Genomic DNA, 12,058 nt, shown 5'->3' on the forward strand with positions numbered 1-12,058 from the left:
AGATAGTGACAGAAGTGACGCTGACATATTTCAGTACTCACAGGCAAATTGCACTTTAGGGTCTGGCAAAAACTTCCCCTTTTGCTAAGATGGCTTCTGGCAACCAAACCTATGTATATACACTCTGTCCAAATATCTTTTCTGAGGCCTGGCTTAGCACAACTCTGCATTACCATTATCTTACAGCTTGCAAAACTGCTTTTAAGCATTCTAAAAGGCAATGTTAGGACCAGCTATTAGCTTCTGAAAAATTTCCTTGCTATTTTATCCATTGTGTTGATAAACTGATAACAAATGTGATGATTTTTTTTTTTTTCTTTCAGATGCAGTGTTCACAAATGGCCAGGGAATTGACTATTTGTTTGTTGGGAACATAGTTTACACTGTAAGTTTGTGTATCCTAGCAATTTCTTTGGGCGGGGTATATACATATATATATACACACACGCACCATTAGAAAGTGGTGTAAACCAGAAGAAAATGTACAAGTAAAATAAAAACAAACTTAATTCTGTGTGCGTGATTTCCACCCTTTTTTTTTTTTCATTTCATCTTTCAGGCATGCACCAACAATAACTTCATCCCACACTGCCAAGGCCCTGGGTTGTTACCTAAATGGTAGTAACCTTTTAAGTGTAAAGGGGAGATTGGGCCATGAACACCTTTGAATTTGAGAATTTTAGTACTGAAGTTGTCTTTTCTCCTTGCAGTATGTTGTAGTCACTGTTTGTCTGAAAGCTGGCTTGGAAACAACTGCATGGACTAGAGTAAGTACTTTTCATTGTTTTGTTATCATACATTCCTCTTTAATGAGTGTTAATACAGAAAAAAGGTATTAAAAATTATGTGAAATTATGAAATCAGCATCCTACTGTAGTTGCTTAAGGAAATAGATCAAGAACATTATCTTTGTACTCTGTAGTTCCTTTAAAAATTAACTCAGTAGGGAATGAAAGGTGTTTGCCCCCAGGTAAACAACTGGGCTTCGAAAATGTCTTCAAAGCTAGTGAAAAGCACTGGTGACTTCACATTGGATAGGATTTTTTGTTTGGAAACAGTGTAATAAGGGTAGTCAATAGTAAATAGTCAATCAGTTATGTTGGTTCCTAGGTCAAGTCATTTACTTGGAATGAGTGAGTGCTCTCTTACTGGTAGGTGTCAGAATCTGGTAGGGCATTGATCTCCAAAGAATATGGGGGGTAGAAGGGTTCCTGTGTCGGTGAACCTTCAACAGCTTTCTTCCCTTCTTTCCCCCAGCCCCTCTGAAACACTAATCTTATTATTTTGTTGGAGTCCTTGTTTCTCCCCATCTATGAGGTACCCTACAGGAATCTAATTTTCACAATAGTCTCACTGCCCTCAAGAGCAGGCTGTTCTGGGGACTCTTATTTTACCAGTTCCTTAGAAGAGCTTGGCTTGAGTCTCCTAACCTTGTTACTTCTGTTGTGAACTGTTTTGTTTTGTTCCTCACAGAGAAACTGTTAAGATTAATAAGCTTATGTCTGTTCTGAATTTTAAGGATGAAGTGCCATCAGTGTGGGTTATTTAATTATTAGGGAGATGCTAATATTCTCTGCCTTATTCATCTGAAAATCAAATCTGTTCTTTTTTTTTTTTTGCTGTTGCTTATGCGTAAGTTCTGTGTTGTGTTCCAACATTTTAAAATGCAAAAATACTTAAATTAGTCTCTCATGCACTAAGAGGATATATCCAAGTCTGCACTGGAGGCATATGACCCTGTTTAGATCCTGTTATGAATTATTTGATGGTTCCTCCTCTCTCCCCTTCCTTGGGTAATTGGTGTCTTTTCAGTCACTTGAGGGTAATCCTGATCCTCTCTCTTCTAAACTTTATTTTAAAAGATAGCATAATGTTTAGTACATCTCGGTGTTCAACACTGGTATTTTATAGAGAAATTATTGTTATGCACAGAAAAATAACTGTTTAGAAACAACTTTTTTTCTATATACATTTCTAACTCCTGTCCCATTGCTTGGACCAGTGACTCTCCTCACCTTGGAATCTGATGTTGGTTACAATTATTGTTTCAGCTGCAAGTAAATCAACACACAGAGAATCTTTAGGTTACTTAAAAGTATTAAATGTACAACACTGAGTTAAGCCTCTTCTCCATCATCAAGTGGATTGGTTACGTGCAGTTTGTTCTTGAGAGTGAGAGGAGCACTGCCACTTGGGAGAACATGATGGGTTCAGCTGAAAGCTTTAAATAAATAATGCAGATTCCAAGTGGTTGGCAGCCTGGTATATCCAGTAGATAGTGCGGAAAGAAAGGCTTTTCTCAAAGTGGTAACATGATGCATAACTAAATATGCACACTGGAGTGGTGTGGAGCAACTTCATGTTGTGTGTTTCCTATCGGGAACACCGCAGTAGGCTTTTTCCCAAACAGTTACAGCTTTCTCACTACTGTACCACACTATATGAACTATTTCAGGCAAATAAGATGGCCAGGATAGCCATCCAGTGTGTCTAGGTTTTTATGTGGGAGCCTTCATTTCCTTTTTCCTGACTGTCATTCATTTAACACATTTGATGGACTCACTTCTGGTTTGCACATGGATTTTCCAGGGGTGAATGACAAACATCAGTGGAGAATCAACAGTGTAAAGGTTAATGGGGTGAGTGTGTAAGGAACATTTTCAAGCAGGGCAAGGAAGGCTCTTCCTGAAAGCAGAAGCTCTTTTAAAGGTAGAGAAGCAATTCAGACAGGTATAAATCTGAGATGAAGACATGGACAACCACGAGAAGGAGATAAAGATAAAATAAGCCAAGTCTTTGCTGAGCTCAAAGGGTAAGGTGAAGAGCTGAAAACTCAAAACATGTCCTACCAGCAGACTGGAAAGAAAAACAGGATAGGAAGTTAAAAAACCATTTCACTTACATAAATACACCTCATACAAGATAAGACAATGTCTCAGATTGGTTTCCATGCTTACTTTTATCTTTACTGGTTTTCATCATGAAGTCTGTAGGAGTTTGCAGTTTGGAAGCATCAGTCCAAGCTATCCTGAGCCTTCCATTCGCTTGTTTGGGAGGAAGGCTGTAGCTCAAGAGAAGGAGTCATATCCTTCTGGGAAAGCAGTGCTGGTGCTGTTCTGCTATTTCATGGGGCTGGCTTTCTTTAAAGATCAGTTCTTGCAGCAGCCTTGGGGTACTTGTTCTTTGGGGAGCTGAGCACTACAGCTGCTCACTATGGCAGGGCTTTATTTTAGTCAGAATCCTGACATTAATTATCACTGGTTTCCGGAAAAGCAAGTAGCCTGAAGGGATAAAATCTCCACCTTCCTCCAAGTGTTAAAAATAAAACCCCTTCCAGTCTCTTATTTTTATTCACATTGAACTGAATAAAGAAATGTGGGTCTTGTTGGGTTTTGTTTGTTTTTAAATCGAGAAGTTGCTGGTCTGATCTCCTTGGTGAAACAGAGTAAATAGCAAAATTTGAAAACAAGTCTTCCTGCCCACTGTGTCCTCTCCAGGAAGGGGCCTATCCCATGTCCTGCTCATTAGCCCAGCAACTTTTAGGGTTGAACAAAATTCCAGGTTTCCAAGAGTGTTCTTTCCATCGCCTCGCTGTATGAATACTTCCACTAAGGCAGCCTCCAGTTGCTCCCAGCTATCTGCCAGTCTGCACTGGTGCTCCAGACTGTTTGTTTTCACTGCCTGTGCTGGAGAAAGCTCTCCTTTCCAAGGATGCTCAGTGCTTCCAGAGGAGGAGTAATCCTCCTCATTCCATTAGTATTATCTCACAGTGTAAAGAACACAATACTTGCACACTTCTTTGGTTCTCACATACTGTTCAAAAAGTCAACAAATACAATCATCACATACAAAGTATGAAGTTGAGGACTAAGCAAACACACTGTGTCTACCACAGCAACCAGCGTGTAAATTCATTCCCATGTTCCTAAACCCATGCGTAATTAGCCATTAAGATTTATGCAGGTACTTCTCTGAATAGGAGCCAAAGTCATCAGCCATGGGAGTTGTTGGCATCCAAAAAAGCTGGAGCCAGTAATGAGCTCAGTTGCTTGTTACAACTGAAATTACTGATTCCATCCACTGCAGTGTAAAAGTAAACCAGCTTAAATCATCCTGAATAGCAAAACAGTTTGGGTGTGTAGGAAAAATTACTTTCTTTAATGCAACTTAAATGAAGTCTGTGCTGGACATGTTCACTTTGATACTATTTTATTTACTCGTAGTGAGTCTACAGACTAAAGAACCAGTAAAGATTTAAACTGTGTCGCATATCTGTAAATCACTTAGGACACCTTTAAAACAAAAAAAAAGCTGATCAGTAGATGTTGATTGTGGTAGTGTGTTACACAGCACTGAATCTTCCTGCATGAAAGGTATGTCAGTGGTGGACATGGCTTGTATATGCATACACTCTGCCATAACAGATTTGTCCATGTGAACTTTAACCTGAACCTTGGAAAATTTCTACCTTGATGTATGTGTTGAACCTGGCATGTGCATGACAGGAAGCAGGAACTAGATGAGAGAGTTCCAAGGAAAATCTGATGAGTTTTTGGAGCTCCAAGTAAGACAGATTAGCTGAGAAGGCTGTGTCTGCCCTGTTGTGAAGCACAGATTAAAGAGAATTGGTTTATGCTGTTCAAACAACCTGTGCTGCTGGCCTGAAACCAAATGCAGCAGACGAGCCTGAGTGAGACCAACAGAGACCTGAACAGAGCAATATCTATAGGTTAGGTGGATGAAGGAGGTGCCCTGTGTTGACTTTCCTTTCCCTGTTCCTTCACAGTTCAGTCATCTGGCTGTCTGGGGAAGCATGCTGCTATGGCTGGTATTCTTCGGTGCCTACTCGGTCATCTGGCCCACGATTCCCATCGCGCCAGACATGATGGGGCAGGTCAGTGTGAACACTTGGCTGCATGGTAAACTGCTCTATATAGTGCCCTACTGTCGCCAGCCCTGCTGCTTGCTGCTTCCTGAATGCTCACACAATGCCTGGGGAGGAATTGTGCTCTAGTAAGAGTGTTTGTACTTCATTTTAACCTTTTCTAATCCTTGCATTCATTTTGCTTAATCTTCCCATTAGAAGAGCTCTTTTTCTCCCTAAAAGTGGCATCATACATCATTATATGTACTGTGGATACTATAGGGCAATTCTCAGTTCACTTGGATAGCGGTGAGACTGGCTCTTTCATTAGTGCTTTCCTAGCAAGACTTAGTGTGTTTGACAAAATGCCAGGTAGAAATTTAGTTTATTTCTTTGAGGGTTTTAGTGTTTGTTTTGGGTGTTGTTTTTTTTTTATTATGTGTTTTTTCTCTTTTATATATTTTGCTTTCATATTTTGCATTCATTTAAAATAAATCAGAGTTTACTTGAGAGTAGGATGAGATGGTCAGAAGGCAAGCTGATGTGTTACTTTTATAATACTAGAGGAATTTCGGATTTATTCCTTTGGTGTCAGCTGAGTTCCAGGTGGTGAAGTTTTCCCTTAGGTATCATTATTTCAAGCCGTGGCGAGAAGATTGAGTCACGAGCCTGTCAGAATCACTCAAGAACCTTGCACATATTTAAAATAGGGGTTTACCATGAACAGTGAACAACTTTAACTCCTTACCATGCATTTATTTTCTGTAGAAGTGGAACTGCTGTCAGATAACAAAAAAAAGGCATTTTGTAATAAGAGTTATCTTTACTGTAAAAATGCTCATTATGATAGAGAAAGAAGAAAAGCAAGCTAATAATTTTAACAAAAAAATCTAAGTGTATTTAACTCATACCACCCTAGTGTACTGAAAGTAAGAATAAACAGAAGTATTGGCAAGCCAATTAGAGATTATTGAGGTTACTCTCATGTTTGTACTCAACAAGAGCAGTCAGGCATGATTTGGTGCTGTTCTTGCCTAATACATATTTTATTATCTTGTGGTAAAGCACTGGGGGTCATGAAGCTGGGGTAGATTTTCACGGACAGCTTTTTACAGCAGAGTGACAGCTGACAGGCTGGGATCAGCAAGTAAGTGACTGACAGACAAAGCCTCAGTCCTCTGATAGTATTTCATGGGGATCTTTTTTTCACAACACATACAGCATCAGTAGGTCTAATTTACATTTTCATATATCAAGCAGAAATTTGATTTGAGCAGCATACAGAGCTGTGAATTACTTATCTTGCACAGCAGCTTTCTAAAACACAAACACAGTAAGGTCAGCTGTTTCTTCATACAAGAAGGATCAGACTATCAGCTTTAGTTTGGTGTTGGTTGGATTGGGTGTTTTTTTCCCCACTATTTTAACACGACTGCAACAAAATTCATATTGTGTTGGTCATCAGCATTTGTTCCAACATAAACCAGAAGTCTCAACAAAAGCTTCATGTTAATAAGGTTTTGCTTAAACATGTCTTTATAAAGTGTTTCTATTTAAACTTTGGTTTTATGCTCTGTTTTTCTGACATTATGACTTGAGGAGTGGTGCTAATATATTGCTGAGACTAAAATGATCTAATGTACTTTTTCTTAATGGAGAACACATTTACTTTGACTTATAGTGTGTCTAGTCCAGTTGTGCAGCTGTGTCCCTGGGTCAGTAATCAACAAAAACATGAAGGATTGTTCATAATTCTAGAAATACACTTTTTGAATACAAGCAGTCAGAAACAATCTTTTGTGTGGCTTTCAGGGTGTGTGGAGAAGAAAGATCAATATCATTCTATCAGTTTTCTTGTATTTTCCAAGAGAAGGAGCAGCGGTGGAAGAGTGGATTTTTTGTTTCTTTTATCATTCTGTAAAATCAAGGAAAGCTCCCAAGGTAAAGGGAACTTGCTCACCACTTGCATTAACTTAACACAAAGTCTCCTGAGTAATCAGTTGCTGTCATAAAAGCAGCTCATGGTGAAATGGATCATGCTAGGCTCTAATGAGTAAAATGAATTGCCTTGCTGCTTCCTAGACTTAAGCTGTTCCTTTACTCATGCTACCATCTTTTCTGTACAATTAATCAAGGTATCTTAAAAACTTGCTTTAAGTTTTAAATCTTGGTAGTGTGTTTGTCTTCAAATAAGCCGAACTCAAAAATATTTTAGATTCTCATACTATGTAAATCCAATAGCACTTGAGGGGGAGCTGGTTTTAACTGTAATACTTATCTAGCATCTGTGCCAGCCAGAGCTACATGCCATCAGTGGAGGCATATGAGGTGCAAAACATTTTATTCTGTCCATTCATCAAATGTCAGCATGGAACCTTGCAGACTTTTAAGTGTGTGAAAAGATGATTTGTTTCTACTGGGATCTATTAAATCATTTTCACTAAATATTTCTTTCTCTTGCCTATTATATCTTGATCTTTCTCACAGGGAAAATAATACCATTTTTTCCTCCTCAAGGGCAAAGGAAAGTAACTCAGTTATTCTCTGCTGTTAAAGAGTCAACATATTCCTTCCTTTTCCACTACAGTATTCATAATAGAATACGTATAACATAATAAGACAAAGCTGTGATAAAAATCTCAGTAGTCCTTAATAGAAGTTTTCCAATTGTATGATATCTGGTAGTTTGAAAGTAAACTCTTTGGTTCTTTTGAGGGAACCTTTTCAGACACACAAATACTTTCCTTTAACAGTATCAAAAGCAATAACGTAAGACCAAAGAAGCCCTCTGATAACTTTCTTGGCTTTCCTGGATATTTGCATTTTTTTAGAGAGGTCATTTTTGTATTTGAAGAGAACAGTGGCACCGAGAAAAGTCAGTGCCTGTTTTCTTGTCTTGCCTTTGGTGCCAGCATAGTTGAGTTGGAGCTGACTGGCTTTGAATGAGCATTTCCAGATGAGAGTGCTTTGTACAGTGTGTAATTCCTTTCCCACCTTTCAGTAGTTACGACTCACCACCACAGATTGTTGGAAACAAGTAGATGCCTACTTTTTTTGAAGTGCTGGCCACTTTGATGCTCATTAATTCAGAGGTGGTACAGAAATGTGCTGGTCTAAGCATGTAATTGCCTAATTATCCTTTCCTGAAATTTTGGGGCTCATGGCTCATAACCCTGTGGTATTTTGCTGACCAGCACACTTGCAGTAGTCCTGCCCTCGTGCAGTTTTGAGATTCTGTTTGCCTGGGGGTGGGGATTTGGTGCCCCAAAGGGAGCAATGAGCAATAACACTTGTGCTCATTTCTTGCATATTTAATATGGGTTGTGTGAGTGAAATGCTGCTCATTTTCTTTTCTTGTATTGATTTCTTTATAGGAATTGTAGCATACTTTGGGTTTATTGGAATATTACATATACTGTTTGGCATCAAAGTCTTAGCGCAGGTATTCCCACCCATGCTCCTAAATAGATACCTATACCTGAAAGGAAGTGTATGTATGCAAGAAAATGTTACAGATGCGTATGAAAGTTACCATGCTTTGAGTCTTGATCCAGAAATTACCTAAAATGAAGAACAATAGATCTCACCCCCAGCTAAAATACTGTATTTTTGGTGTTTTAAGGGAGAGGGGAGTTGCGGGGAAAGGTGTTCCCATCACCCCTCTGAAGCATCTGTTACTGGTTGTGAGTGAAGAAAGGATGACTACTGAGCTATGACTTTATTTTTTAAACTGTTTCCCTTTATCTAAGTGATGTGTTTTGTCTCTGCCTCATCAGTTGTTGTTACCATTAAGGAAGTATCTTCAGGAAGATTAGTACTAGTCTCATTCAGCCTGGACAAGAAGGGAGTAAAATCTTTTTAAAAGATCCCAGTAATCAAGACGTCTGGTTGATCCCATGTAGCATGGCAATAGCAGGATTTATATGAATGGTTTGTCAAGAAAAACTCTGTCCCTCTTTTAGCAGTTTCCCATTCTTCCCTGTGCCATTAGCAAGACAGGTTCACTTTAGCTACTGCACTATATTGTTGGCTTCTGAGGGTGGGAGGTGATCTATACGGTCTGATGGGCTCTGGTAGCATAGCCAGTTTTGCAGCTGGCCTTTGGCCTGAAGAGCTTTCGAATCTTGCTGATTCAGTTCCTGCCAAAGCATGAGAAAACCTCATGGTTTAGAAGACTTGGAAACAACACAAAACAAGACCAAAAAGTCCTGGAGGTAAGATAATAATCATTATTACAACATAATAAACAGGTTTCGCATTACTGCTCTTTCAAATACACACTGAAAAACTGACAGCTTAATGTACATGTTCGTGTTTTCCAGTGTAGTTCTGCCATTCTCTCTACATTTGAATCTTTTTTCCCAGAGGTCTCAGTTGTTGTTCTTTCTGGCTTCTCATGTTCCCGCAATTTGGTGCTAGTTAGAAAATTGGCTGTTCTGATTGTGGTTTGTTTGTCTGCAGTTGGTTGCACATTACATTGTGGTGTCAGTGTTTTGATTGGTGGAAATGCTTCATCCAGCTGTGAGGCAGGAATCAGACCTTGCCTGCAGATTGAGGTCCTTAAAGCCCACTGATGGTGTTTGTTTTTATTATTGTGCACAGCGGTCTCCATGGCACTTGACATGGTTTTGGAACTTTTTCTGCAGTTTTGGACTAGGCTCTGAGCAGACAAATTAGGCTAATAAAGCATGCATACATTTTTAAGTAACTGTTGAAGGAGTGGATTTGTTGTTTTTATGAGCCACATGTGGCTCTCAGAAATGAATCTCTCATTTCTGGATCCCTAGCATTGTGTTGTTCTGTGTCATAACACCAGAAAAATTAAAAAATGGAGATAAAATAAATATTTTAACAACTCCTGGATGTGAAACTAATAGATGAAACACGCCTGTTTTCTGGAGCCTAACCCCTGGACCACGTCACGTTACCTGTTTGGCAACTGTGCAGCAAACCTATCCTAAATATTTCTAAAAGATGTCCCAGACTGATTTCTCCTTTGGGAATATTTCATGAAGGCTTTAAAGCAGGAGTGTATATGCAGGTGTGCCCAACACTGTGCTGGCATTTCCTATATAGGGTCATGTGAAAATAGGACAAAGCCATAAGTATAAAAACTCAGTCTGGTTTTGGAACTGGCAGCAGAGAGTAAGGCAGTCAGCTGGCCCTCAACTGATGCTAGCAGGCTAATGTGTTAGATGGGGGAGCAATAGGAAAATGAGTGGAGATAAATTGTTACCTGCAAGTTGTACAGCTGGTACATAGGGTGTCAGCTGGTTTTCCTTCAGTGTGGCTGTGTAACCTGGATGCCAGCCACGCTGTCTGGCCAACGTCTGTTTGGAGGTCAAGTAGCCTTAATAAGTTTAAATGCTACTCAGCAGCTTAAATCGAAATAGAGTGCTCACAGAGAACATTTACACTTCTGTGTAATTGGCGGATTATCCAGATTTATTGCTTTTGGAGTGGGGTTATAGCAGTGTCCAGGACCAAGCTCCTTCGCTTGGGATAGAATTATCATTCCATGGTAATGGACAGCTTCAAAAATGTCATCTTTTTTCAATTTGGAGCCCAGAGTTGCTCAGTGTCCTTCAGAATTTCCCCAAAACACTTTTTCATATATTGAAGAGTAGCAAAGCCCCATTGCATGCTCGTGGAAAGATGTTTGGAAAATATCCTATTCAGTATTTGCTTAATTAGAAACATCTGGCTTTTAAGTATAGAAAAGCAGCTACTGTATTGTACCAGAGGCAGTGTGTACTAATACTCATGTCTACAAAAGGCGTTTTGTTTTGAGCCCTGCTGATGAGCAGGGACAAACTAAGAACTTATGACTTGCCATACTGGATCAGAGAGCATTTCTGGTTTAGGCTGTGTTCTGCATTAGAAACTTGAGGAGGAAAACTCAAGAGTTGTGCAGTGTGTGTTTGTCAGGCATGACAAGGGTTGGTGTGCGCCTCAGTAAAGGAAAAAAACACTTTTATTGGGTAGAGTGACTGGAGAGTAGCCAGACAGATATTATGCCTCTTGCAAAGTGCTCAGCCTCTGCAGCATCTTCTGCAGATCAGCTTTGTAGGGTAGCAGTGTGCTACGTGGTGGGTGGGTAGAGCGAGCTGGAGGGCAATTTGAGAGTCTTCATAGCCAAAAGATCTCGGTTTGCCTCTGCAGGTGTTCACTGTTTGGCACTTCTGTCTGTGGTTGTCATACGTGGGAGCCAGCCACATTTCCAAGCAGCATGAAGGCATTGAGCGATATCCTCTTTCTTTGTGGAATTTAGTGCCTAATTGATTTGGCATGATGAGGATGAAGAGAGGAGCAGGAGAGAGATGACATGACAGTAGAGAGATCAATATGCAGTTGTTCCTATAATCTCTATGACACAAAGGAATGAAGGTGGTAGGGTAATAGTCTATGTAAGATGTTTTTTTAAAGAGCATTTAAACTCATAGCAATGAAGCTGTGGCTCCCTTAGAAAACGAGAGGAGCAGCAGATGGGATCTATTCCAAGGGCAGGAGGTGACTGTGAGTTGGAATTAGTGGTTTGGTCACACTTAAGTCACCTTTTTTCTGATGGATACAGGAAAGCCCAGATAGCAGATATTTGGGGTTTGGTTAGGGTGTTTTTTCCTTCATTCCTTGGAGACAGGAGTGTCATATTACATTTTTGTTTAAATGTAGGTGTTATGAAGGGGGTTTGTTTGTGAGGCACTTTTTTGTTTGTTTGACTGAATTTATTTTCCATGACACTGTTTCTTTCCTGTGCTGGTTGGATTGTATTTTTGCAATTGGAGACAGCCATAACTATTTCATATGGGAAAATATTTCCAGATCAATTTGAAACATACCTTTATTCCCTTTCCTTCCTATGGTATACATTTCATGAGATCATTTTTCCCCAATTGTTTTATGTCAAAACTTGATCCAAAAAGCCCTCAGGAATAGAAATGATCTCTCTTATATTGTTCTAAGGCAAACGTGGGTGCACAGGCTTTAGGAATAGTGGGGCTAGAAGAAACACAGCTCTCTCAAGTACCCTGCCTACTGCTGTGGGTGAGGTGGTGCAGTCTGTTCCCTATGGCTTTCCAGTTAACTCGGCAGCTGGTGGCCACGATGGTATCTTGTGCTGCTTCTCTACTGGTGGATGTGGCTGACAAAAAGCATTTATAATGTGAATGCTCTGAGTTTTGGGAGTGCCTTCGG

The 12,058-nt window shown here is 39.8% G+C and overlaps 1 protein-coding gene across 4 annotated transcripts in view; it reads left to right on the plus strand.

Moving 5' to 3' along the window:
* ATP8A2 (ATPase phospholipid transporting 8A2) overlaps positions 1–12,058 on the plus strand; it is a 323,662-nt gene that overhangs the window by 220,848 nt on the left and 90,756 nt on the right. For all 4 annotated transcript variants that reach the window (XM_061457660.1, XM_061457662.1, XM_061457661.1 and 1 more), the window contains 3 exons: positions 324–385; positions 711–767; positions 4,787–4,894. In XM_061457660.1, the coding sequence (XP_061313644.1) occupies positions 324–385; positions 711–767; positions 4,787–4,894 (227 nt within the window). The remainder of the gene's footprint in view (positions 1–323; positions 386–710; positions 768–4,786; positions 4,895–12,058) is intronic.

This window comes from Pezoporus flaviventris, unplaced genomic scaffold (assembly GCF_033815535.1).
Source record: "Pezoporus flaviventris isolate CSIRO_AGI_PZ_B2104156 unplaced genomic scaffold, CSIRO_AGI_Pfla_v1 ptg000025l, whole genome shotgun sequence".
Classification (NCBI taxonomy): Eukaryota; Metazoa; Chordata; class Aves; order Psittaciformes; family Psittacidae; genus Pezoporus; species Pezoporus flaviventris.